Raw genomic sequence first — 26,388 nt, 5'->3', positions numbered from 1 at the left:
ACAATACGTGTCAAAGTAGCCTATTTCAACGTAAGAACATTGAAATAGGCTACTTTGACGTAGTGTGCTAGTGTAGACATAGCCATACTGTACAGCACATGCATGGCAAGCTCCCTGGAAATCCCAGAAGGAAAGAACTTGTTCAAGCATAGTAGGGCTACTGACACTAGAAGGAGACATTCTTTAGAAATTGGTCCTCCTGATGTTAGCTATAAAACTGGCATCTCATGATTACTTTTTTCATACCATGAGATGCTTTTGATAAGAGGCTAGTACTGGTGAGTCTAAGGGCAGATCCACACAAGTGGTAAAAGTCAACCTAAGATATGCAACCCAGCTATGCGAACAGTGGAGCTGTAGTTGAGGTGCCTTAGTTAAATTCCTTTCCACCATCCCCACAGCAGGAGATTGATGGGAGAAGCTCTCATGTTGACTTCCCTCACTCCTTGCAACTGTGAGGAGTACTGGGGTTGACACAGACGCCCCAAACATTCAATTTAGCGCATCCCTACAAGACACACTAAATGGAACCCTTCAGGAGAGACCTCTGAAGTATGAATTCTTCCTGTAAAAACAAGAAGTCCTTTGGCACCTAGTAGATTAACAGATTTATTGGAGCATAAACTTTCATAGGCAAAGACCCACTTCATCAGATGCATCTTTCTGGAAGTGTAGATGTGCCCTAAGTGACCTCTAGCAAGAGTCATATATTTTGGGGCATATCTACAAATTATTTTTAATTAGCTTGAATGGATGCCTCAGGTTTTTTTTAAATCTTGAAATGAGCTCCCTAGCAAAACTCAGCTGCATACTTATTCCCTAGCATTTTAAAAAGAAAGAACTTCTTGTTCTGACTGGGTACAGCAGGCTCGAATGCCAGAATTGGTGGATGTGATCAGAGGATGGACTTGTCTCCTAGGGAAAGAAGAGACTTCCAATTAACCAAAAACACCCCAGAGCAAAGTTTGGACACTGAGCTAATTTGCTGTGTGCTGGCACCAATTTGAGATTAAATTACGTGCTCTTCCCCTCATTTCTAGCTAGCATCCCCCTGTAATTGTGCAGTTTGGTCCATTTTGTAAATATCGTAACTAAATTTGGAAATATCAGTTAGAGACTCTATTTAAGGGGCAGAAAAAATGAAATTACTTAGAGCCATACAGAACCTTTTCGTTTCATTCATTTTCTATGTTCTGCATGTCTTATCTTTCAGTTACTATTCACATCAGCTCACAGTTTGATCTGTTTGGGATATTACTGATATGTGCAAGTGAAAAATTAGCCAGACATTAGTGGCTTCACAACATAAATTAGGCATGTGTATATGTGGCTCTCTGTGTATTCATATATGTATTTACACAATATTCTTGCATAGTAATTGAATTTAGAGAGAGGGAAGGATCTTAGACCATCTTTTCTATACTCTTACCAGGTCAGATTGAGGACATTATAATAGATGACTTTATCACCATAAAGTTAAAACGATACTTCTAAAAAACCCTAGCCAAGTGCATGGATCTATTATTCTTTGTTTTCTGGGGAGGATAATTTTATGTATATTGTCTTTGCCAGGACTTGTTCACAAGTTCCAACTTCTGATTTTTAGGTATTTGAAATGTGATAAATTAAAGAGAGATGCCAATTTTTGTTTTATGTTACCATTATTCATGGTTAGTCCATGATGAGACACTTCTTCATCCTACTTTGTTGTAGGTAATAGGTAATAAAATAGTTTTAAAGCTCCAAGAAATTGTATTTTAAAAACTGTCTGCTTTAGAAAATTTTGCCTGTATTTCTCTATAGTTATTTTATACATGCAAAATCATAACTAGTTTCAAATGCATGCACTGTGTTTTCAAATAGTGACTAAGCATAATCCTCAATATATACATACAGGTTGAATTTCTCTAATGTGGCATGCTTGGGACCTGACCAGAGCTGAACATGAGAATTTGCTAAATGATGGGAGGTCAGAAATGTCTAATATCATAACTACCATTTCCACTGCTTACTGGCTCTTAGAAGACATTTAGGGGTAAATTACAGCTAAATAACAACACAGATCACTGAGACCCAGCAGCTGATAGAAGTATGTGACCACTTCTTCCAATATTGTGTCTAGCATGTTCCAAACATGAATAAGTTTTGTGTTTAGTAACAGTCTCTTTTGTAAAGCAAAAAAAGCAGTCAAGTAGCACTTTGAAGTCTAACAAAATTATTTTTTAGCTTTTGTGGGGCAGACCCGCTTTTTCAGATCTAGAATTAGTGCTGAAAATGAACTGGCAGGATGAATATATAACAGAGAGAGAGAAAAACAAACAATCAGTATTGTACAATGGGATCGGAGGAAAGAGATCTGTAAAATGTGGTGTTGGAGGTTTGTCTAGCTGCCTCATATTCATAGTCTGACTTATGCATGATGACTACAGCACCTCCTTTGTCAGCCAGCTTGATTATAATGTCAGAGTTATTTTTGAGATTCTGAACAGCATAGCATTCAGCATGACTGACAGTGTATGTCACTTGCTGTCGTTTGCACACAATGTCAGCCTCTCTATGGTTGCGGAAGCATTGAATATAGAAATCCAGACTGTCATTATGACCATCAGCAGGAGTCTACATAGAATTCTTCTTTTGGTGTTGGTAGTGGGGAATCTAGTGGATCAGCCTGATGTTCATTGGTGTGTAGGAAGTATTCCCTTAGATGGAGACAGTGAAAGAAGGCTTTTAGGTCACCACAAAGTTATATCAAGTTTGTGGAGGAGGTGGGGCAGAAAGTCTCCAGGATGAGACAGACGCTTCTGCTGGGCTAAGTCTGTAGGTGGAAAGGTTAACAATATTATCCTGTGAGCTGAGGTTGTTGCAGTTGTGGTATCCTGTGGTATGAAGTAGTTTAGATAGTTTATTGTCATTTCTTTTTTGTAGGGAGTAGAAGTGTGTGTATAATAGATTTTTTTTCTTGTATTCTTAAAGTCCTGCAGTGTGACATCTTGTATGGATGTTAGTTTATTGATGAGTTTCAAGGTTAGAGAATTCATTCTTGATCCTCTCCTGCTTGTTGTACAGGATACTGATCAGGTGACTCCTCAGTTTCTTAGAGTGTGTGTGGCACAGTCTCTCACTATAGTTAGTGTAATATGTTGATCATAATGTGTTTTTTCACTTTCAGTCCTTTCCAAAAAGGCAGTTGTGAATTCATAAACATATGCGCTCTTAACAACTGGATAAAGTCCTCAACATAAGCATGCTGGTTCAACCACCACCATCTGCTGCCTCTTTAAAAGTTTTAAGGCTTCTTTCAAACACCACCTCTGCCCCAATTCACAAACAGTTGCCAGTCCCAGGAAGAAACACATGAAAGGTTTCTCAATCTGTCCTTATCTTGGGCTTGGCTGATGTATACTCAGCCTAAAAACACTTTCCTAACTGGTGACTCAGACTGAGGTGGGAGGACTTAATAATCTAAAAGTATGAGCTAAGAATTAAATTGGTAAATGGCCATTGTGGAAACAAGAGTAATAAAATTAAACAGAGGAAAATGTTAGCTGAACACAGGAACATTTGCTTAATGATAAGATCACAGTGTATTCCTTCTGCTTGCGCCACTTAAAAGTAGACTATACAAAGCCCTAGAAAGTGTATTGGAACACCTACTTCTGTAACAAGGGTGGGGTGGATGACCTTTGGGGAGTGGAGAAACTAGAAAGCATCTGTTGTACTGGCATGATGATTAGCCATCAAGAACTCCTTAGAGCGAGGGGTCATCAGCCTTGCGATCCTTTCCCCAGACTCTGCAGTTTCCCAATATAGTACTTTCCTCATGGTGGTCTCACTGGTTTGTAAGCCTTCCCTCTAGAGGTTGTGGTGTGATTGGATGGCCACATTGCCAGCATATGAGAATCAGAAGCAGTAGAGAGGATTTTTCAGAAGTTCGTGATGCTAAAAGCCAAATGAACTCCTGCATGGAGTTTAGAGGGGGAAGGTGGGTGAGGGGGGAATCCGTGGAACCTTTAGAAGTGCCTGTTGTGAAGAGCAGCTGCTCCCCAGTTCCACCTCACAGTAGGTTTTGCAACAGTGGTCACAAGGCTGAGGCAGAGAAACAATACCCAGTTGTGCCTGTGTCCTGCTTTCTGCTCTTTTAGAATACTTTGGGAGTTAATCCCTCTCCTTTGTTCCTCTTCAGGCTTGTTATGGAATATAGGGTTCCACTTAATTTGAAGGGCTTGGTTTATACAGTTCCTCTTGCCAGGAGAGAGAAGATGGATCAGTGGTTTGGGTGCCAGCCTAGTAGTTGGGTTTCTCTGCTCTGCCACTGACTCTGCATGTGACCCTGAGCAAATCACCTACAGACTTTTAAAGGTATCTAGGCACCTAAAGATTCAGCTGGACACTAATGCCTGAACATTCCACTGGATGCCTAGTGGAATCCTTAGGTGCCTCATTGAAAATCTGGCTTTGACTCTTGGTCTTCCTTCATCCCCGTTTGGCAATGGGTTAACTATCTACCTCATGAGAGAGTCGTGAATGTACGTATATTACCTGATGGGGAGGTGCTCGCATACAGTGGTAATGGGGCTGTTGAAGCCCATAGGCTTAGAGTGCTGACATATGACTACACAAGCGATGGTGGGATCTCTTTCTTCCTTTACCTCTGTTGCTGACTGTGAACTGTGTCCCCCTGAACTACAGAGCTTACCCTGAGCTGATATAATGTGCAATCCACTTCCTTTTGGATAAATGCAGCCCACTGAGAGGTGCTGCTGATTTAGGGCCTGATCTGGAGCCCACTGCAATCCATGGAAATAATCCCAAAGCTTTCATTTGGCATTGCATTGTATCGTTACTGACAGAGGAGAAAATAATCATGCTCTGTCTCCCTATCCTAAGAACTGCTTCTGTCAACTTATCCATCCATAGGTCATGGTGGACCTGAAGGAATGACTGAAGAAGAGACCTGTCTTTCAGTAGAGCTGTTAATTAAAATCATCTGGCTTAGGCATAATACACTAGTACTGATCAGGCTTCATTTTTTATGTGAAGAACAAGCTTCTTTCTGAATTTGAAGAGCTAATGTATTGGTCCTGTTTAGTAAGGCTGAAGTCTGTTTGGAGAGTAAATAATGGTGTAATATTTATAGCAATTTTGTGAGTCACTGAGTTCTGTTTTTGGATTAATTTGACAATATATTATCTTGTTTAAACACAAAAGTTGATGTTAACAAGGAAAAAGTGTTTTTGGCAGTCAAAATTGAAAAAAAAAGTCAGAAGGAAAATTATCTTGTGGAAAATGCCTAAATATCTAAACCAGAGCTAGAGAAATCAATACCATCTAACAGAATGAAGGGAAAGATCCAGGCTGAAGAGGAATTAGCTACTAAGTTTGTAATGTTTTTGTTTTGCTTTTTTAGTTTAAGTTCCAAAAGAAATGATAGTTTCAAAGCCTGTAGCAAAGTCACTTAAACTATGTAGCTACCTCTGCACTAGCCCCAAACTTTGAAATGGCCACGCAAATGGCCTATGAGCTCATGGGAATAAGGGGACTTCGAAGTAGGCGGGGTCCTTTCGAAAAGGAGCCCCGTCGGGACGAGCCGCGCGGCGGCGAGGCGCATCAATTTCGAAGTGCCGCAGCCGCCCGCATGCTAATGAAGCGCTGAATATGCATTTCAGCGCTTCATTAGTAAACTTCGAAATGGCCATTTGCGTGGCCATTTCGAAGTTTGGGGCTCTTGTACACACGGCCTGTATGTTGTGTGGCAATGGTGAAAGTGAGCACAATCTTGCAGGGCTAGGGTCTGTGCCCCATCTCTCCCCAGCACGTCTCCATCTTGTTACCTTTCTTTGGATCTTGTGCTGAATTATTGATTTGTGCTGGGATGTGTATTCAGGATTATCAAAAAGACCTCAGTGCACTGATGCATCATTTTCCTTTTAATGTTTCTTAAAGCACACATGCCTTTTCAAATTGTTTATTGGTGAACTTCAAGGACCAAATCCCAGGGTGCTGGCTCATTTCTTCCTTAGCCAAAAGTAACATTACAATTTTTGGCTAAAACTTCTAGAATGTAAGCACCTGATTCTGCAACCACGAATCACCTTGAGATGGGTCAGGTATACTGAATCCCATTAAAACCATCAATTGTCAGGGAGGTCTAGATTTGAACCCCTGGTTCCTTTCCCATCTTGCCGCACTATACTACCCCTGCCCTCCTCAGCTAGATAGGACAGAAGGAAGGGAGGAGGGGAAAGAAAATTACTTATTGCAAGGGTCTATTAAGTAGGCAGCCCAGTTAACTTAATAGACACTTGCAGTAAGTAATTTTCTTCCCCTTCCCCTCTTTGCCCCTGTTCTATCTAGCTGATTTGTCAGGTTTTTATTTCATTTTTTCTATCTTTCAGTTTAATTCCCTTTGTCTCAGTTTTCATTTGTCAGAATTTTCCAGATCTGAAGAAGTGGGTCTGTCCCACGAAAACTCGTCACCTAATAAATTATTTTGTTAGTCTTTAAAGTGATGTAGGACTGCCTTCTGGTTTTCTGAAGGTACAGACTAACATAGCTACCTCTCTGTGACGACACTGGAATAAACTATTCTGGAATAACTTTACTGGGTAGACATACTTTATGGCTACGTCTACTCTAGAAACATCTGTCTACAGAAGTTGCTGTCAGAAGAGGTGTCCTGACAAAACTTCTGTTGATAGATTGCATCTACACATAAAAGTGGATTGATCTTTTGATCCACTCTGTCAACAAAACAGCCCGTGGAGCATCTACACGGCTTTTTTGTTGATGGTTTCTGTAAATAACATGCATTTGGTGTGTAGATACTCCTCATGTTTTCTCGATAAAACCCCAGTTTTGTCTACAAAACTATCTAGTGTAGGCATAGCTTAACTCTCCTTTGTCTTATGACTGCATTGCCCTTAACTGTCCACTTTATGTTATAACAGCCTTCAACTTACTGAAGGGAAGTTGCAAAGAGGCTGGAGAGAGGCTGTTCACAGTGGTCACAGATGGCAGAACATGGAACAATGGTCTCAAGTTGTGGTTGGGAAGGTCCGGGTTGAACATTAGGAAAAACTTTTTCACTAGGAGGGTGGTGAAGCATTGGAATGGTCTACCCAGGGAGGTAGTGGAGTCTCCATCCCTGGAGGTGTTTAAGTCTCGCCTCAACAAAGCCCTGGCTGGGCTGAGCTGATGGGTTGGTCCTTCTTAGAGCAGGGGGCTGGACTCAATGTTTTTTTCTATGTCTGTTCCAGCTCTACTGTTCTATGATTCTATGATTCATTTTAAATGGCTACTTGCAAATGGTGTTAGCTCAGTCTTTCAACCTTGTCTTTATCTATGACACTCCAGTTACCTTTCACAGACCTCAGAAGGAGTTCAAAAGCTGGTTCAATAAAATACATGGCCTCCCATTTAGTTCACTGAGGGATTTATCTGCATTAGGGTCAGGTCCTGCCATTTTATTTGGAGACAAGTTTCCAGCTAACATTGCAAGATTACATCAATGTTTTGCTCTCATATTTGTCAGTTCACAGAAAGCAAGTATGTTTCATTGAAATGATATTCCAAGGGAAGCTTTCACAACTACCTATCTAAATGAATGGAAAGATCAGTGCCAGGGTTCAAATTTTCCTTTAAGACAGTCTGTGTTCATCAGGGCAAGTCAAAACACTTACACACTAGAGGCAGGCTCAACAGATTTGTATAAAATATGACATTAACAGCAAAGAATGCCTAGCAGTGGCTCCCTGTAGACAGATTTATGGAAGATGTTGGCCAGCGTAAGTCAACCTGGCTATTGTGTCCAACTGGAAAGGGGACTTGTAGTAAGGTCCATCTCAGCAAAATTTGTCTACTTAAATCGCGCAACGTAGGTCACAGCCAACAGCAGATTGGCAGCAGTGAATGTAAACAGAGTTTATGGCAGAGATTATGACTTGCATCCAGAGAATGACAGAGGCCTGGTCCACTTTGAGATAAGAGTCTCCAGCTTCAGGCCCCCAAAGTACCTAACTTCTCATCCACAGGGTCATACTAAACCTAAAAGAATATATGAAAATGAACATTATACCAGTAGCATGTATAGTAAAGATATAACTTCAATAGTGAGTTTCCACTGCCAGCAGAACTCTTCATTTTAGGAATGCTTTTCTGGCTGTGTTGTGTTCAAACTCATTTCTAATTGAAGAAAAAAAATCTAATTTATATGCAACATCATTGTTAATGTTATGCATTGTGAACCCATTCAAACGCTCTTGTCTCATTGTTGAACAAAGATCGTTCTTCACTTGTTTTAACAGGTTGAATGTGCATTCACCTGAAGCCACTGATTCTGCAACTTGCTGAGCACTGACCCCATATTTCCTCCATTGACCCCAAAACAGGACCACCTGTCTCTTCATGGGCCGTGGGTTGGGACCCAGTGGAGCAACTTGGGCCCAGGTGTCCCAGTCCCCAGACACGTGTGTAGGGTTGGATGTGTGCTAAATCTTTAGGTGAGAAGGCCAGAGATACTGTTTATTTAATTGGCCCTGATGGCCTGTTCCACCCTCATCCTTGAAGGCCTGAGCCAGGAGGATGGAGATATAGACTGTTTCAGTGCTTAGTCCATCCATGAGAACAGAGCCCCAGAGGGTGTTGCTTAATCTGCCCATCCCTGGGAGACTTTCTACCTGGATGATGAAGCCACAGACAATAGTGTTCTCCAGCAAGGAGGCCTGAGAAAGAGATGGTTTCGTTGCATAGCCCTCCACCTGGAAAGGCACAGCCCAGGGCAACTTGACTGCACAGTCCTTGGCCAGTAGGCCAGAGCTGCAGGCTGCTTGTTTGTGTTGAACCCTCACTGAGGAGGTTTGAACTGTCATTTGGGCAGTTGTGTAACCACCAGCCAGGCTGTCCAACAACTTCAGCTAGTGGGCCTACTGATCCTGCCATAGGAGGGTGCCCTTGGCCTTGAGCCACAGACAGCTACTGAGCTGTTCTCTTTTCACTCCCTGTGGAGGTTTGGTGCTCCAAAAGGCCCTGGAGGTGCAGGGTCATGGCTGCATCCCACTACACATCAGCCAGCAGAGCTAACCAGGTTGCTGCCTGCAGGTATGGGTGGAATGGGGCAGGATGGGGAAATGTTGCCCCCAGTGACAGGCGTAATAGAAGGTAGTCAGGCTCTGTATGGAGAGACTACCTCTCAGTACTCCCCTTGCTGCTGCATGGCATGTACGAGCTAGGTCTGAATGCTACTTGCAAGCTCTGACCTGGTGCCCTATGAGGCTAATACATTATTTTTGCTTGCACATTTTCAATTGATTCACCATGAGTCAGCATGTAGCAGTGACTCATCATGATGTGATTTTCCTGTTTTAAACACAGGGAGAATGATATTTTCCAGATAGAGTTCAGTTTACATTTCTTGTATGTGTGACAGGACGTCCTGTTTGTGTTTACAGACTTTTGAAAAACAGAATCCTCACAACCACAACTATCCAGACTGCAACTGCGCAGAAAACATGTCTGTACTGAACATGCTTCTCAGACAGAATGCAGGTGAGAGACCCAGGTCTGCAGGCACTGCTCCCTGGATGAAGACTGTGTGTTTGCTACACTAAGCTTTCTTTCCATGAGCTGAAAATCCATATTAATAGGATACTTCACAACTGGGATTAAAAGTAGGTCCAAATGGCCCAGGGGTCCCTTGTGCAGGCAGCAATTTGTCAGTTCATAAAGAGAACATGTACTTTAACTTGCAACATTATTATTATTATTATTATTATTATTAATATTATTTGCATTCTGGTAGCACTCTGAGGCCAAACTGAGATCAAGATCCCACTGTGCTAGGTTCTGTACAACCACAAAGTGTTTACAGTCTATTTAGACAAATCAGAAGACGTTATTGGACACTAAACAGGCACAGAGAAATGAATGACAGAAGGATGCCAAATGGGGCCATCATTACTGTAAGAGCTGGGGGTAAACAAAAACAATTGTCTGAAAGGCTGCTTGGTGAGATTTCAAGAGTTTGCTAGTCCTGCAATATTTATGGATCCAGCTTGCATCCCACTCTGCCTCTGGATTTTAACGATGAAACCGCAGTGTGGTGTCAGGGCCAAAATAGTAACACAAACACCTCTGAAATAGAAAGAGGATCTTTAAAAATATGCCAGCAAACAGGCATGGTGTGCATTTTATAAGGGGGAACTCATAAAAGAGAGGCCTTTGTATTATATGAGGGGTGTGGCTGGAACTTTTGGGTTCTCTTTCCAAACTTCGGTGAGGAGTCTTGCAGTAGATTCTCTTCTCAGGGGTGCTTTAAACTATTTAAATGGCATTTTTCTGTGAGATGCCAATAAAGCAGCAGTAAAATGTGAAAAAAGCTTATTATGCAATGGGATTACATTTAAAGAAACTAGTTGTGGATAGAATAATGAATTAAGACTCTGAAACTTCTAGATAAAAATATCATTTGAAGGGCAACAGACATATGGAAACTTGCTAACTCTGGATTGACAGGAACTTGCACTCTGTATTAGACACAACCAGCTTGATCGACACTCAGGTTAAAATGGTGCTGCTCTACTGGTTAGAGATGTGCTCAACAAAAAAAACTACATTTGTTTCTATCTATCTTATCTATTCATCACCACCTGGTATTTTACCATCTTTGAAATCCTCTGAACTCAAGGATGCTCCAAATTTGACCTCTTAAGATCATTTTGTATCTGTAAAATTTGGAGAAGGAAAAAACTATAGTTGTCATGCCAATTCACTTTCAGCACTATTTCCAGTACAGCACTATGTCCAGATTGGAAGAACTGGGTCTGCCCCATGCAAGCTCATCACTTAATAAATAATTTTGTTAGTCTTTAAAGTGCTACATGACTGCTTTTTTTGTTTTGTTAAGATACAGACTAACACAGCTACCTGTCTGATACTATGAACATCAAAGATGGGACATCCATCTTTGTAATGCATAAGGTAATTGCTATCTCTATTGAGGCCAAGGAGCAAAGTATTGAATTTGAGCATCAACTTCAGTTCAGATGATTCCCTTTGTAATCTGGTATTAAAGTCTCTTTATTTTAAGACTCATATTCTCAGGTCTTTAACAGTATGGCCCACTCCACTGAAATGCTCACTAACAGGTTTATGCATAGTCAGATTTGTAATGTCTGATTTGTGTCCATTCGCTCTTTGGCAAAGTGATTGTCCAGTCTGTCCAATATACATAGCAGAGGGGCATTGCTGGCACATGATGGCACATGTAACATTGGTTAAGGTACAGGAGTATGAGCCCCTGATTCTGTAACTGATGTGGTTAGATCCAGTTATGGTGGCTTCAGAATAAATATGTGGGCAAAGTTGGCACTGGGGTTTGTTGCAAGGAAAAGTTCTGGGATTAGTATAACTGTGGTATGGCCTGTAGCTGCTAGTGAGAATTTTCCTGATGTTAGGTGGTTGTAGAACAGCACAGGCGTCTCACCCAGGGCCTCTTGGCATGTAGCATCAGGTTCCAGTATAGGTTGTAGCTTGTTGATAACGTATTGGAGGGGTTTGAGTTGGGGACTACAGGTAATGACAAGTGGTGTTCTGTTATTGACCTTCTTGGGCCTATCTTGAAGTAGCTGGTTTCTGGGTATTCATCTGATACTGTCAATCTGATTTTTTTTTATGTCTCCTGTTGGGTAATTAAGTTTTACAGATGACTGATAGGGAGCCTGAAGTTTTTGGTCTCTGTCAGTAGGATTGGAGCATATGTGGTTGTATATAAGGGCTTGACTATAAATGATGGGTCATGTGGTGTGTGCTAGATGGAAGCTGGAGGCATGTAGGTAAGTGTAGTGGTTAGTGGGAGAACTTGGGAGTAGTATAGGATGTGAGAAATAGATATGAAGTATGACTGTAATTTAGGTAATCTGCTAGAAGTAAACTGCAGTGAACATGCCAAAGTGTTTTAAACCTTAGCCTGGCTACACTGATAGGATTTTGCCTGAGCAAGTTTGATCTGAACCAGGGGTCAGCAACCTTTCCAAGGCAGAGTGCTGAAATTTGACCTTTTGACCTCTATGTACTGTCTCAGTGCTGGTGATACTTTTTAAACTCACTAATAGTCCTACTTACAATAGCTTCATAAATAATTCAGTTAAGATGCAGAGATTTACCACTGGAGGCATGGCTTTGAGCAAGCTCTCATTCATATGTGGGAGGAGGGGCAGAGGGGCAGGGCTGAGCTCCTGCCTCACATGCTGATGGAAATCAGGTCACGTGCCACTCTTGGCACCTATGCCGATGGTTGCGGTCCCCTGATCTAACCTGTTGTAGATTTCTTTGTTGAAACTTTTACTGAACTGGGAATTTCCAAAGCAAAAGCAGAAGAAAGCAAAGGTTTGTGACTGCTTCAAAGGAAGTAGTGAGGGAAGGCAGACAATGGGGGTGTTGGATTATTTTGATTTTGTTTGTTTCATGGGATATTCTGATAATGGGGCACTGCAGTGAAAGACTATAGGTATCATAATGGATCTCAAATGAATCAACAGTGTAGTACTGTTGCAGAAAAGCAATGCATCAGCAGGAGTGTTGTAAGCAGGACACAAGAAGTAATTTTTTTCACTCTACCCAGCATGAAGAATGCCTCATCGAGGACCCTAGTCTGAGCACCACATGTCAGGAAAGATGCGGGCAAATTAGAAAAAGTCAAGTGAAGAGCATCAAAAACAACTGAAGATATAGAAAACTTGACCTCTGAAGAAAGATTGTAAAACTGGCGTTTGTTTAGTCTGGCCAAGAGAAGCCTGAGGGGAAATGTGATAACAGTCTTTAAGTATGCGAAAGGCTGTTTCAGAGAGGAGGTTGATAAATTGTTCTCCTCATCCACTGCAGACAAAACAAGAAGTCATGGGTTTAAATTGCAGGAAGGGAGATTTAGGTGAGACATTAGGAAAACATTTTTAACTGTGAGGGCAGTTAAGCACCATAACAAATTATCTAAGGGAGTTGTGGAATCTCCATCACCCAGAGCTTTTTACCAGCAAGTTAGAAAACCGCTGTCGGGGTAGTCTAAGTCGGGGTGAATAAGCTATAACCTGTGGGCTGCATACAGTGTGGCAGACTTTTTTACCTGGCCCTTGAGCTTGCGCTGCTGCACCCGCCCAGCTCTCCTTCTGGGGTCAAGGGTTTGCTCTGCTGTGGTGCTCCATCTGGGGAACGTGGTTAGGCAGCTTACCCCACTCCATCTGCCCAGTGATCCCCATCCATGACTCACGTCTTCCAGCATGCAGAGCCACACTACAGAGGTGTGACTACACCATGCTGTTTTTGGGACAGACCACCACCGGATCCCCTCCTGGTCTCCTACAACCTGACTCTTGAGAGCCTCGAAACCTTCGGGGGCAGCATTTGTCCCAGCTAGGGTGCTTCCACCCATCTTGGTGTCACTGCCTAGAAGTCCACAGTATCTCCCCTGTGGAGTCAAAGCAAACAATTTTTGAAGCCATAGTTGTACAAACTGGATGAGTTCTGACTTGTTGGGTGTTCAAGAAAAAAAAATCAGCAACAACCTGGATTCATAATTTCACAGTATAGCTGAAAAGTAAACAAACAAGGTTTTATTTGCTAACCCATAGTCTCAGCACATTTATTGATTCCTGTGTTGCAAAATTTGCTAATGAATCCTCTCCCCTCCCGCCAGCTCTTAAAAACAAAACAAATATTTCTAGGTCTGTTTTCTTGAAGTAAAGTGATTCACATACATGGCACAACATTAAAATGTTTTGTCAAATGTTCAACAGGTGAAGCAAGATGAAAGGGTGTTTGTGTGATATTTAAAAGACAGAATATACCTATTTTACCACTGTGTGCAGCAAACATATGACTGATTTATTAGCAAGTGGTGAAGTAAAGAAAATTTTATCATTAAACATTGTTTCTTAGCCCTGAATAGTCAATAACTTCCCAGTCAGGGACTTAATCCAGCCCTTTTGCTCTATGGTAGGGGCCAGCAACCTTTCCTAGGAGGTGTGCCAAAATTTGACCTTTTGCCCTCTATGTATGGTCCAAGTGCCAGTAATACTTTTTAAGTCACTAGTAGTCTTACTTAGCAACAGATTAATTAACAAATAAAGATGCAGAGCTTTATCACTTAGGTAGTGGTTAGTAGCATTAGTTAATCGATGGGTGGCATGCCTTTGAGCAAGCTTCTGGCTGTAAGGGGGAGGAGGGGCAGGGCTAAGCTTCCACCTTGTGTGCTGATGAAAATTTGCTCATGTGGCACTCTTGGCACCTGTGCCAGGGATTGCTGGCCCCATCTATGAGTGAGATCCTTCACAATATGAACATTTAGGACTCAATAGAACAAATTACTTAGGCATGTGGGTTTTGCCCACAAAAGCTCATGGCCAAATAAATTAGTTAGTCTCTAAGATCCTCAGGACTGCTTGTGGTTTTTGAAGAGCTTGAGTAGTCATCAGTAGAACTACTTACGTTTCAAACTAAGAACATTCTTTGGTACATTGGTGCAGGGGTGCTCAGCATTCTGCAAGCTCAAATCTTACAAACTTCTCCTTGGTTTGGACAATTTTGTGCCCATATTTTGTGATGGACCATTTATGTCAGTTGCCAGACTTGAGTAATTTCTGTGGGAGTTTCACAAATACCATTACTATGCAATAGTACGTGTGAGCTGTAAAAGATTTCGAATTGCTCTTGACTGTTTGTTTCTTTAAACTTCTTTTGAGACCTGCTTTTGTAACTCCTTGCTGTTTACGCACAATGAAACAAAGACAGGGTAGCAGATCTTTCCATGAACGTAGCTTTTTGAAAGGGCTGTATATCTTCACAGAAATATAACGTCTGAATTACAAAAGACAGTTAATGGATGTTGTTTTGCCTCCACATATTGTGCAAAGCACTATTCAAGTTGCAATTGTCCATCAGCAAACAGATGGAAAAGTCATTAGTGGGAAGATTTGAACAACAGTTGTTTTTTGTGTTTACAAAGTTCTGTACAGGCTCTGGACATTAACAAGCTGTAAATCAAATGGAGACATGCACTCTGCATCTCCTGTGTGTACCCAGTATGAAAATGAAAGTAATCAACATATAGTTGATTTAGTGCACTGCGGGAATCTTGTCCAGCATATGGCTGAAGGCTTTAATAACCATTTGAAAAGGGGACAGTTCAGTGGGACAAGAACAGGCACCATCTGGCCTAGCTGTAGAATAGCAATTTGTAAATTGCACACAAAGTACATCTTCACAAAAGCAAGGGGCTTACTTGTACTTTCATTAAAATCAATGACAACATTCTCATTGACCTCAGGAGATGCAGAAATGGGGCCCGATGTGCATAAATTATATCCACATCCAAAGGAGATAATCCATGCTCTGGATGTTCCTGGCAAGGTTACTAGAGCAATATATTCTCAAGAATAAACCACGTTTTGGACAATCTCTAGAAATTATTAGGCACAAATAGTAGTTCAGTAACAGGGGAGCCTTTCTTTCTTTCTGTCTAGGTCCTTCACTACAGGATCAGATTACTCTCTAATTTCAGTGGAGTAATGCTGAGAGATGAATTTGGATCATTGTGGCTAATTTATTATACTGGGGTCTCTTGTTTTTTTCACTTTTAAATGTCCCCTTTCTCTATGACAACAAACTGCTCCCTCTAGAGTATTGTTTGGTTATGGAGCTTAGTTTGTTTAGTTGAAGATGCCAGAGGCACTGGCTAGGGCTACAGTGTAGCCCTATCTGGGAATAATTTATGCAATTTGCCTAAATTATTTTAGGTAACTTATTTTGAACTCGGTGACGGCCACACAGCACCGAACTTTGCAATAAGTGCCTGTTTCAAACTTCCTACTGTCCTCACAATGAGGGCTAGTGGGAACAAAATTCCACACTTGAAATAGCCATGCTATTTGAGCGTGGTATTTGGCCATGGGGTTTCTATTTCGGGATACAAATGTGTGCTGAAATAGAAACCTCAGTGTAATCATAACCACTGTGTTTTTGAAGGTGCCATCTTTCAACTGGGAGTGCAACTGATTTGATGACTTCTGAGCATTAAAGATCGTATGGCACTTTTACAGTCTAATAAAGCATATTTTAGTCAATGGAACTCGACTACATATTTAGATTTTGAACCCCTTGAAGTTTTACAGTATATCTGCAACGGAGAAGGGAAGATTTTCAAAGGCCTAAATGGGAGATAGGTGCCCAATTCTTATTGCTATTCAGTGGAAGACTAACACCTAATTCATAATATCCTTTGCTCTTTCCTCCTTCTTAAAGCCAAAAACTTGATTTGTGAGAGAGGTGAGCACATTGCTGTACACCAGTGAAACATGGACTTTGCGCTCAAAACAAGAGCAGTGGCTCAACGCATTCCACATGCACTGCCTTAGGCACATACTTGGTATCTCATGGCAGGACAAGATCCCCAGTAGCGCAGTGCTTGAGAGGGCAAGCACCGCCTCCATGTTCACCCTTCTCAAACAGAGGCGTATGCGCTGGCTGGGCCACGTCTCACGCATGACGGATGGCCGAATACCGAAGGACCTCCTCTTTGGCGAACTGGCGTCTGGAAAGAGGCCGAAAGGGTGACCTAAATTGCGCTACAAGGATACGTGCAAGCGTGACCTCAGCGCTCTCTCTATCAGTGTGAACACCTGGCATTCGCTCGCCTCAGACAGACATGCCTGGAAACAGAGAGTGAAGGAAGCTCTTGTTATGTATGAAACAACCTTGGTGAAGGAAGCGGAAGACAGGAGAGCCCTCAGGAAGATCCGTGCCCGTGATACCAGAGAGACATCTGCCTACTGCTGCTCACAGTGCGGAAAGGACTGCCACTCCCGGATTGGATTGCACAGCCACAGAAGACGCTGCTCGAATCAATCCAACTGGGGCGCAAACCCATGATCCCTCAGGATCAAAGGATGCCTACTACTGATAGCTGGAATGTGTGAGAGCTTCAAGAGAGTATTCAGTTGAAATGTGTCAGATAGTCATGGACTTTTGAAACAATAAGAGCTTGTCTACACTTGCCCCCAACTTCAAAAGTGGCATGTTAATCAGGGCAACGGGAGATTACTAATGAAATGCTGTGGTGAATATGCAGCACTTCATTAGGCTGATTCTCCCATGCGGCAACTTCAAAGCATCAAACTTGGAAGTGCTGGCATGCGTGTAGCCGTGAGCACTTCGAAGTACCTGTACTACTTTGAAGTGCCTTTACTCTTCAAAATTTTGGGGAGTAAAGACACTTCGAAGTAGCTTGGGTACTTCAAAGTGCCCACTGCTACATGCATCCTGACACTTCAAAGTTTGACACTTTGAAGTTGCCTTGGGGGAGAATTAGCCTAATGAAGTGCTGCATATTCACTGCAGCAATTCATTAGCAATCTCCCATTGCCGTGATTAACATGCCACCTTTGAAGTTGGTGGCAAGTGTGGACAAGCCCAAAGCATTAAAGGTGTTTTCAAGGTCCTGCCTTCTTGAGGTTTCCCTGAGATTTTTTTGTGGGGGAGTGCTTGTTAATGCAAGTTTCCCAAGACCAGTTATGCAGACCAGCATTTGAAGGAAGGGAGCTATTGGCTGACTACTGGTGAGGCTTGACAAAGCCCTGAGTGGAGTGATTTAATTGGGGTTGGTACTCCTTTGAACAGGTCTCTTCCAGCCCTAATCTTCTATGATTCTATTGCGACAGACCTCCCGTCAAGCTTTGTGGAAAATGTGTTATGAATATAAATATGCATAACTCAGAGAAATGTTTTGAACAAAATGTCTTGTAACCTGTTGTTTCAATGGTATAATCTGCTGAATCTGTACACCCTATATTTGTGCTTCTATCATTTTTGAAGTTGAAGTTATACATATTGTCTACATAATTGTGTTCTGAATATTTGTCTCTGTGAACACCTCAACAGGAGAGATTACTACCTTATTGTGAGAGTATGGTTTGGGGGGGAGGTGTGGGGGAGCAGTACTTAGCCAGCAAAGGGGTTTTAATGAGCATCAATCCACATCAGAAGAACTTTGCTCTCATGTTCAGACCACCGAGAAGGCAAAGGATGGTTGCCTAACAAGGACAGGGACAGGTGAAAGTGTCCATAGTTGAGAATACTGTTATACAACAAGAATGACTGATTGAATTCCCACCACAGGGGCAAGGTCTAAGGAATATACCTCCATTTTTTATCTTCAGCCTGCCATGGAAATTGCTTAACATGTCTTGAGAAAGGGAGAGAGAGAACTTTAAAGTGAAGTACAGACCCCAGGTAGGGTAAGATCATTCCTGATGTGGAGCTTTAGCTTGACATGAGAAGATCTATTTAGGGTAAGAACCAAAGAGTAACTAGATTTTCAGGGGAACAGAACTAGCTACGCATTTTTTCTTGTGTTTAATTTGGTAGCTCATTTTGATCCACCTGTTTTCTTAGAACCACTTAAATCCTACTGTTTTGCTGAATAGAAACTGTTTTGTTTACAATCAAGTCCAGTATAAATTGTTATTACGTGGGGAGGGCTACTACTGGACACATCTCCCTTTCATTGATAAAGGGGGCTTAACTAATGAGGAATGGGGAAGTCAGTGGATGTGATATACTTTGACTTCAGCAAAGCTTTTGATACAGTCTCCCACAACATTCTTTTCCATAAGTTAAGGAAAAATGTATTGGATCCTTGGACTATAAGACGGATAGAAAGCTGGCTTCATGGTCGGGCCCAACGGGTAGTGGTCAATGGCTCAATATCTGCATGGTAGTCAGTTTCAAGCGGAGCGCCGCAAGGCTCGGTTCTGGGACTGGTGTTATTAAATATCTTTATTAATGACCTGGATGAGGGACTGGATTGCACCCTCAGCAAGTTTGCAGATGACACAAAACTAGGGGGAGAGGTAGGTACGTTGGAGGGTAGAGAGGGAATCCAGAGTGACCTGGATAAATTGGAGGGACTGGGCCAAAAGAAATCTGATGCGGTCAGCAAGGAGAAGTGTAGAGTCCTGCACCTGGGGTGGCAGAATCCCAGGGATTGTTATAGGCTGGGGACCGACTGGCTCAGCAGCAGTATGATGGAAAGGGACCTAGGGGTTATGCTAGATCAAAGGCTGGATATGAGTAAACAGTGTGCCCTTGTAGCCAAGAAGGCTGATGGCATACTAGGGTACATTAGAAGGAGCATTTTGAGCAGATCTAGAGAAGTAGTTATTCCCCTCTATTTGGCACTGGTGACGCCACATCTTGAATATTGTGCCCAGTTTTGAGGGCCGCCCCCCCCCCCCGTATAAAAAGGATGTGGATTTGCTGGAGCAGGTTCAGTGGAGGGCAACAAAAATGATTAAGGGTCTGGAGCACAAGACCTATGAGGAAAGGCTGAGGGATTTGGGCTTGTTGAGTTTATAGAAGAGAAGACTTAGGGGTGATTTAATAGCAGCCTTCAACTTCCTGAAGGGGAGCTCTAAAGAGGAGTGTGAGAAACTGTTCTCAGTGGTGTCAGATGGCAGAACAAGGAGTATTGGTCTGAAGTTGAAGAGGGAGAGGTGTAGGTTAGATATTAGGAAAAGCTACTTCACCAGGCGGGTGGTGAAGCATTGGAATGCGTTGCCTAGAGAGGTGGTGGACTCTCCATTCCTCGAGGTTTTCAAGTCCCGGCTGGACAAGGTCCTGGCTGGGATGACTTAGTGGGGATTGATCCTGCTTGAAACAGGGGGCTGGACTAGATGACCTCCTGAGGTCCTTTCCAGCCCTGTGATTCTGTGAAATCTTTTCCGCAGAAAGAGACGGATTTATCTGGGGCTTTGATCCCTTCTGGGGGCAGATTTCCCAGGTGCTGTCTCCTAGAAGTCCATCCACCCAGTGATGTGGTTAAACAGTGTCTGCGTTACCTGGCAAGGGGTGGTAACTCCAACTCTGTGTATTGGCTGGGGGAGAGCAGAGATGGTGGGGAGCCACAGAGAGCAAGAAGGTGGGTGTCAGTGGCATGACCGTCACACCAGAAGAACGTGCCAAGGGGTCTTCCGTGAGGCACCACTTCATACCGCGAACCTGTTTCAGAAGGGCAGAGATCAGAGGTCCCAACTGCGTAAAGAAACAGCCGAGTTGCCCAGGATGGTGAGTTCACCCTATTCTTGCCCTGAATTGGTTAATGAAAACTAAGACGAGGTATAATCTGGCTTGCCAGTTGGGAGGGATGGCTACTGACCCAGGGCACCGCTATTTAGTAGGTCCCCTGGCTGAGTGAAGGAACGTAGCTGAGGACACTGCACTGGGCAGGACTTCTAAAGGCAGAAGATGGACAGCTGCGGTATGGAGGCCCTGCCAGGAAAGTCTGCGATAACTCCTTGGGAGTAAGGTGTGTTTGCAGGCTACAGGGACAGGTATCCTATACTTACTCCCTAGTTGGGGCATGGAGAGGTGAGAGACTGGCGAACCCCCAGGCACAAGGAGGGCTGGGCGGCTTGGAAGTAGTTCAGGGCAAGGTGCAAGGAAGGGACTTGGAGTGTTGTGTATGGACTCCGTGAGTCAGAACCTGAGGAGAGGGCGGGCCCATATTTACCTCCCTATCATAGCCTCTCCGTGAAGCATTGAAGTAGGAGCCTGCCTGAGATTGCACCCTGGGGAACAGGAACCTTGATCTCTGAAAGGAGAACCACAGTAGTGACCTAGAGGGTGGGCTGAGTCGTGAAAAGGACATTGCAATTCCTGGAGTGACAGAGGCTGCAGAGGCGAAACTGAGAGTGTAACTGCTGGAAGGGGTGTTACTCAGACCACACTAATCCCCAGCACCTCTTGCAGGTGGCACCATCCATGGTGAGCAGGGCAACCCAATCGCCCCTGACATGAGCTTGTAATAAAACAGTGCTCTTAGTTGAGGTTTTTGAAAAGTTGACCCCTGCTAGAGTCCAATGCTGGAGTTAAGGTGACCTCTAGCAAGCTTAGAGCGTGTGTGTGTGTGTGTGTGTGTGTGTGTGTGTGTGTGTGTTTAAACTTGATGGTGCTTTTGCCCAAAGAGTAAATGGGCTTTGATTTGTGGAGGCTCTTGTAGCTTGGGGTGAAAGGTTAACTATGGGTCATGGACCCCAGTCAGACTGCTGGGGAAGTTGCAGGGAGAGGCAGTGGCAATAAAGTATCCCTAAGACTGCTTGACTTTTAACCCACTTTGCACAGGTGTAAATGATGACGCAAAGTGCCAGGCAGAAGAGAATCTGCCCCAGGAGGTTTCAGGAAACTTCCCCACATGGAACATTTTAATTTTTCTATCCCATTGTATTTTGAATATGTCACTCAGAGCTATGTAAAGATCAGTTTGCCTTATTAAAACAAGAAAGATCATTCATCAGTTTGCAGAAGGCGTTAGCTGTTGTTAATGTTAAATCCAGTTGCAGGAAGAGCAGCTTCATCTTTTCACAGTATATTAAAAGTTTCTAAAAGCAGGATCCAGGAAATGTGTTGGAAAATATGACTTAGCTTTCCATCCCTTTACAGGATCCTGCCAAGTGATGCTTTTAGGCATGACAGCTCAGCCTTAGAGCAAGAAAGAACTACAAAAGTAGAATACCAGTGTTGTGAGGGTGTGTCTATGTGATTGTGAACACGTTTTTTTCCCCTCTCAAAATAAAATTAAAATGTTTAAACATCTATAAGTGACTTAAAATTTGTTCCTGATATTGCACTGTTAAAAGACAAAGGAAGTTTTACCAATGACTTCTATGAGGACAGGATCAAGCCATTAGTCAGCAAAAACACATGTAGTATCCTGACCTATTAAGTTACACATCAGTCACTACAGTGGTTTTTGGTTTGTGATAGGGGAATATATCAAATACTCTGTGTCAAAGTATAAACCCAGAACTGTATTACTTGATTTCCATTGCCTTGTACCTGATGTAATCAATTACATCTTTGCAGATATGAGTAAAATACTGCTCTTACGAATACACCACATTAGCTCCAGTATGGTAATGTAAGCTGTGAAAAATCAGGACTCGTGTTGGTGGTAGCAGGCCTCAAGTTATCTTTCACCTTCATGTTAAAATTTGTCTTGACATATTTGCCAGTTAATTAAGTTTTTGTTTACAAAGGCCCTTGTCCCATGCTCAAATGGAGGAACAGATGAAGTAACAAAGGGCCTCAAGACAAGTTACTGTCAGTCAGAATTGGACCTCAGGAATTCCTTTTTCTGCATCTGATGTTCTGTCCTTCAAATCTCTGAATATGTGGGCCAAAGGATATATTTTTCCAACAAGTGGTAGTGGTGGTTTATGGGCTTTACATTTGTACCTCTAGTATCTTGTTTTGAAAATGTACCTTAAATTTACAGGGTCACACATTCACAGCCAGCTCAGTGGGGGGTGGGGGATGGGGGGCGGGGGGGGGGCGGGGGAAGGTAGTGTGTTTACTCAGAATCCAGATTTGTAGCTTTTTTTTTTAAATATACAATTAAAGGGCTATACCCTGTGATGTGTCTAACCAAACCAAATGACATCCTTTGGGAACTTCCAGATTAGGCACAAATCTTTTGGAATTGGTATTTATCTTGAAAATGAGCTAACCTTAAACTGAGATCTAAACGCCTTGAATTTTGAGAGAGCTTGGATTTGGACCTCAGCTTTGCAGAGCAGGTCTGTCACTACAGATTGAACCTCTCTCGTCCCAGCAACATCAATGGTCTGGCAGGACCACAGATATGCTGGATCAGAGAGTCCTGGACCAGAGAGGCCCAACTGCATGAAGCTGATCAGGCTGGTGGGTAGGAGTGAAGCCCTGTTGGTGGGCTGATGGCAGGGAGTCTGGTCAGCAGTGGAGCAGAAAACCCCCCAGGGAGCCTGGCTGGGTTAGGGAGCTGCGTTATAGGGACCCAGGCCAGTGTGTTGTGAGTTCTTCTGGCAGCCCTGTGGCAAGGAGCATGGCTGGGACAGAGGCAGGGAGCTTCGCTGATAGCCCCACAGTAGGGAGGCAAGCTCGTGAGCCGGGAGCGGAGCCGCTCCTCCACACATCAGCTCCATGCCAGGGAGATCCACCAGGAGTAGTGCCCCCGAGGCAGCCTGGGGGCAGGGAGCATGGTGGCGGTCAGTAGGGGAGCCCAGCCAGCAGGTGAGCCTGGAGGTCTGACCTCCCATGGGTCCATCAAATTCTCTCATTCAGAAACACACAGGTCTCCAGGGCCAGACCAGGGAGGCACAACATGCAATTAAACACCCAGTATAGTGTTATTTAATACATAAGTTTTATAATAGAATTCCTCTGACCATATTCTCACCTTGATTTGCTGCTTTAGGGAGAAATCCATTTCAAAATAACTTTGCTAGCATCTACACTATGCATGCAATGTTTTGAAATAAATTCAGAATGCATTATTTTGAAATCGGTAACCCTCATTTCAGGAGGACTAATGCCTATTTTGAAATAGGTGCTATTAAGAAAATGAGAGCGCTATTTTGAAATAACCCATAATGGTGCCCAAGGGCACTATTTTGAAATAGCACTGTGTCTGGCAATGATATTTCAAAATAGTTGGGTGCTATTTCGAAATGCATTTTGCGAGTAGCTGTGTCATTTTGAAATGATATCTTATTTCAAAATACCTCTGTAGTGTAGCCATAGCCCATGAGGCAGAGAACAAGACTTTAGAAATATAATCCTAAACTATATTCTGCTTTGAGGTATAGTTTGTATATAGGGCTGGAGAATATTACTGCTGTGAGGAGGACACATAAAAACAGTAACAAAAAGAAGCCTGTAGTTGGACTGGCACTAACTTGGCACCATGAAAGGAAAAACTGCAGCTCCATGAAAAAGGGTGGGGTAAAGTATTTAAAAGAATTTTAAAAGAATCAGTTTTGCTTTACATGAAATTCAACTATATTTTCCTCGTGCAAAATGAGAAAGAATGCAGGTAATTGATACTGACTGTTGAACAAATTGAAACCATAGGCAGAGAATTACGTTATAGTTTTATGGAAAGAACAGAGTATGTTTAATAAGCACTAGCTAGAGCCAACAAGTCTTGCGCTGTATAACTTGCAGGGTGTTTTAATTATGTTGAGGTCAGAATCTCTGTTTCCATCTTTAATCAGTTGATTCAGTTTTTGTATTGGGTCAGAATAAAAGTGCAGCAGGGACTTGGTGCATAGCTTTATCTTGTATATTTCAAAGATGCCTTAGAGATAAAAATGTAACGTAGTCTATGGTAACCTAATGATGCCAAGCTGTGTTTATGACCAGATATTTAAATTAAAGAAATATGGCTACATCTTTGAAAAATATGCTGTTTGAATTCTTAGTGTTGTGCAAATGTCCGATTCTTAACCAGTGGCTCTTAGTATAATTTTGACTCACAAAGCAGTTTATATGACAAGGTAATAGTTAACTGAGAAGGAAACAAACTTTTCTAGCCCTCTTTGGACTCATTGGCCATGTCTACTCTACAGAGATCTTTCAAAAGATGATCTCCCAGAAGATCTCTTCTAAAAGATCTTCTTTCAAAAGATTGTGTCCACACACAAAGTGGATCAAAAGATTGATCGGCTTTTTGGATACAGCACGTCCACACAGCCCCCATTCTCTCAAAAGAATGGGCCAGGGAACCAAAAATCCGGCACTAGGAGAACTGCCTCTTTTGAAAAAAGGGCCCACAAAGCATCTACACATGGTTTTTTTCAAAATAAGCTTTCAAAAGGGGAGTGGAAGAGGGCTTCTGGGAAAAAAAAAAAGCCACATTCTTTCATTTTCAGATTGAAAGAGCCCATGTTGTGTGTGGATGCTCAGCATGCCCGTCAAAAAAGGGCCTGATTTTCCAAAAGAACTTGCTAGTGTAGACACGGCCATAGGGTTCTTTGCTGTAGGAGTTCAACTCTACTGGTATATGTTGTAAATGAAGCCTTTTAATGCATACTCTGAAATACCAGTATACTGATTTTAAATGGGGATTAAACTCCTTGGTTTTCCTTTATCTGTAGGGAAGTGCCAAATGTGATGTAATTCTGTCTCTTGGAGATGGGTAAAGCTGGCGGGGGGAAGCAGGCCTCACCTATTTATTTTTTTCACAGTGGTAAATGTCCCGTGGTCTGGACATTTCTTGGTGCTAGACCTTCTCATGCCATCACAGTGGAGGTAATTTAGGCTTTTAAAATTTTTTCTCCCTTCTCTGAGCTAAGAAAGGCTTTGCTGAATTCCTAAACAACTACAAAAAGTAGGTCAAAAATGAAAAAGACCACTGAAGATTATTGAAATTAGGTAGAAACAAAAGACAAATGCAGATTATATATTATACACCCATCCCTCCTTTAATGAGTACTTTACTTATGAGTACTCACTAAAATGGGGAACATATATACCTACCTTTATTCACTGTATGAGTGAACTTTCCCCCCTTATATGAGCAGGGTCCCTGCCCTGGGAGTGGGGAGACCAGCAGCTGGAGCCTTCTCCCTCTCTTCCCTCAGACATGCAGCTGTCTAAGAGCCCTTTGGCTGGGGCTAAAGAGGGAGAAGGCTCTTAGCCTGGTTCCTTCTCCTGCAATGGTGGGAATGTGAAACTGACCAGCCATGAGCTGATCAGTTTCCCAGCCCCGTAAGCCATGGGGAGACTTGAACCAGGCTGCCTCTGGTTCCGAGCTCCTGCCATTCTGGGAGCCAGGAAACTGACCAGCCCTGGTGGTTCCTGGCTCCACTCCCCTTGCAGAGAAATTTGAGTTATGCAGGGGTTGCAGGAACAACCCCTGGGTAACTCCAGGGTTTACTATATTAGACCCTCACCCCACCCCGCAGACCTCACACTCAGCCAGGTTTTAACTGCCCCCCATGGTCCCAAACTGCCTCCAGCCTTAGACCCCCCTCAGCAGCCCCAAACTTCCCCCAGTCTTAAACACTCCTCCTCCTGCATCCCTCAACAGCCACAGCCTTAGACACTCCTCCTCCTCCTGCAGCCTCTTTACTGGGGCCGCTAGACTGGGTGGCTCCCCGAGCCCTCCTGCTCCCAACAATTAACTCTAGCATTAGCGTTTCAGAACCTAGGCATAAGGTAATTGCTATCTCTAGTGACACAGAGAACTGCTAGAGATGGCAGCTACCGCTATTGATAGATATCTGCCTGAGGCAGCAGTACTAAGAAACTGCAAATGTCTTCTTTAACAGCCACATGCAGCTGGAAACTGCTCAGCTGGTGATCCTTTAACAAATCTAATGGGAACCATGTTTGGGTCCCGACCCATAGGTTGGAAATCCCTGCTCTACATACAGCCTCTACATTCTGTTTCTGGTGCCAAACTATTTAAATACATCAGAAAAGTACCAAAACTCAACTGGTTTATGTCAAATCACAATACCTTGGAATGAATTGGAGACTTTTTATGTGTATTTTAATGGGAACTTAGGGTTGCTCTTATGAGCTTTC

General features: G+C 42.9%; 1 protein-coding gene across 4 annotated transcripts in view; it reads left to right on the top strand.

The window, feature by feature from the left end:
* The window catches only part of SPON2 (spondin 2), a 138,884-nt gene that overhangs the window by 58,650 nt on the left and 53,846 nt on the right, over nucleotides 1–26,388 (top strand). The window contains exon 2 of one of the 4 annotated variants that reach the window (XM_074991690.1): nucleotides 9,447–9,543. The exons of 1 other annotated variant lie outside the window; for it this stretch is intronic. In XM_074991690.1, coding sequence (XP_074847791.1) covers nucleotides 9,507–9,543 — 37 coding nt within the window. In that variant the 5' untranslated portion in view covers nucleotides 9,447–9,506. Of the gene's footprint in view, nucleotides 1–9,446; nucleotides 9,544–26,388 lie in introns of those variants that run through there. 2 more of the 4 variants (XM_074991691.1, XM_074991692.1) reach the window with 2 other exon arrangements.

The sequence above is a fragment of the Carettochelys insculpta genome, chromosome 4, assembly GCF_033958435.1.
Source record: "Carettochelys insculpta isolate YL-2023 chromosome 4, ASM3395843v1, whole genome shotgun sequence".
In the NCBI taxonomy this organism is placed as follows: Eukaryota; Metazoa; Chordata; order Testudines; family Carettochelyidae; genus Carettochelys; species Carettochelys insculpta.
This window is presented reverse-complemented; position numbering and strand designations above follow the sequence as displayed.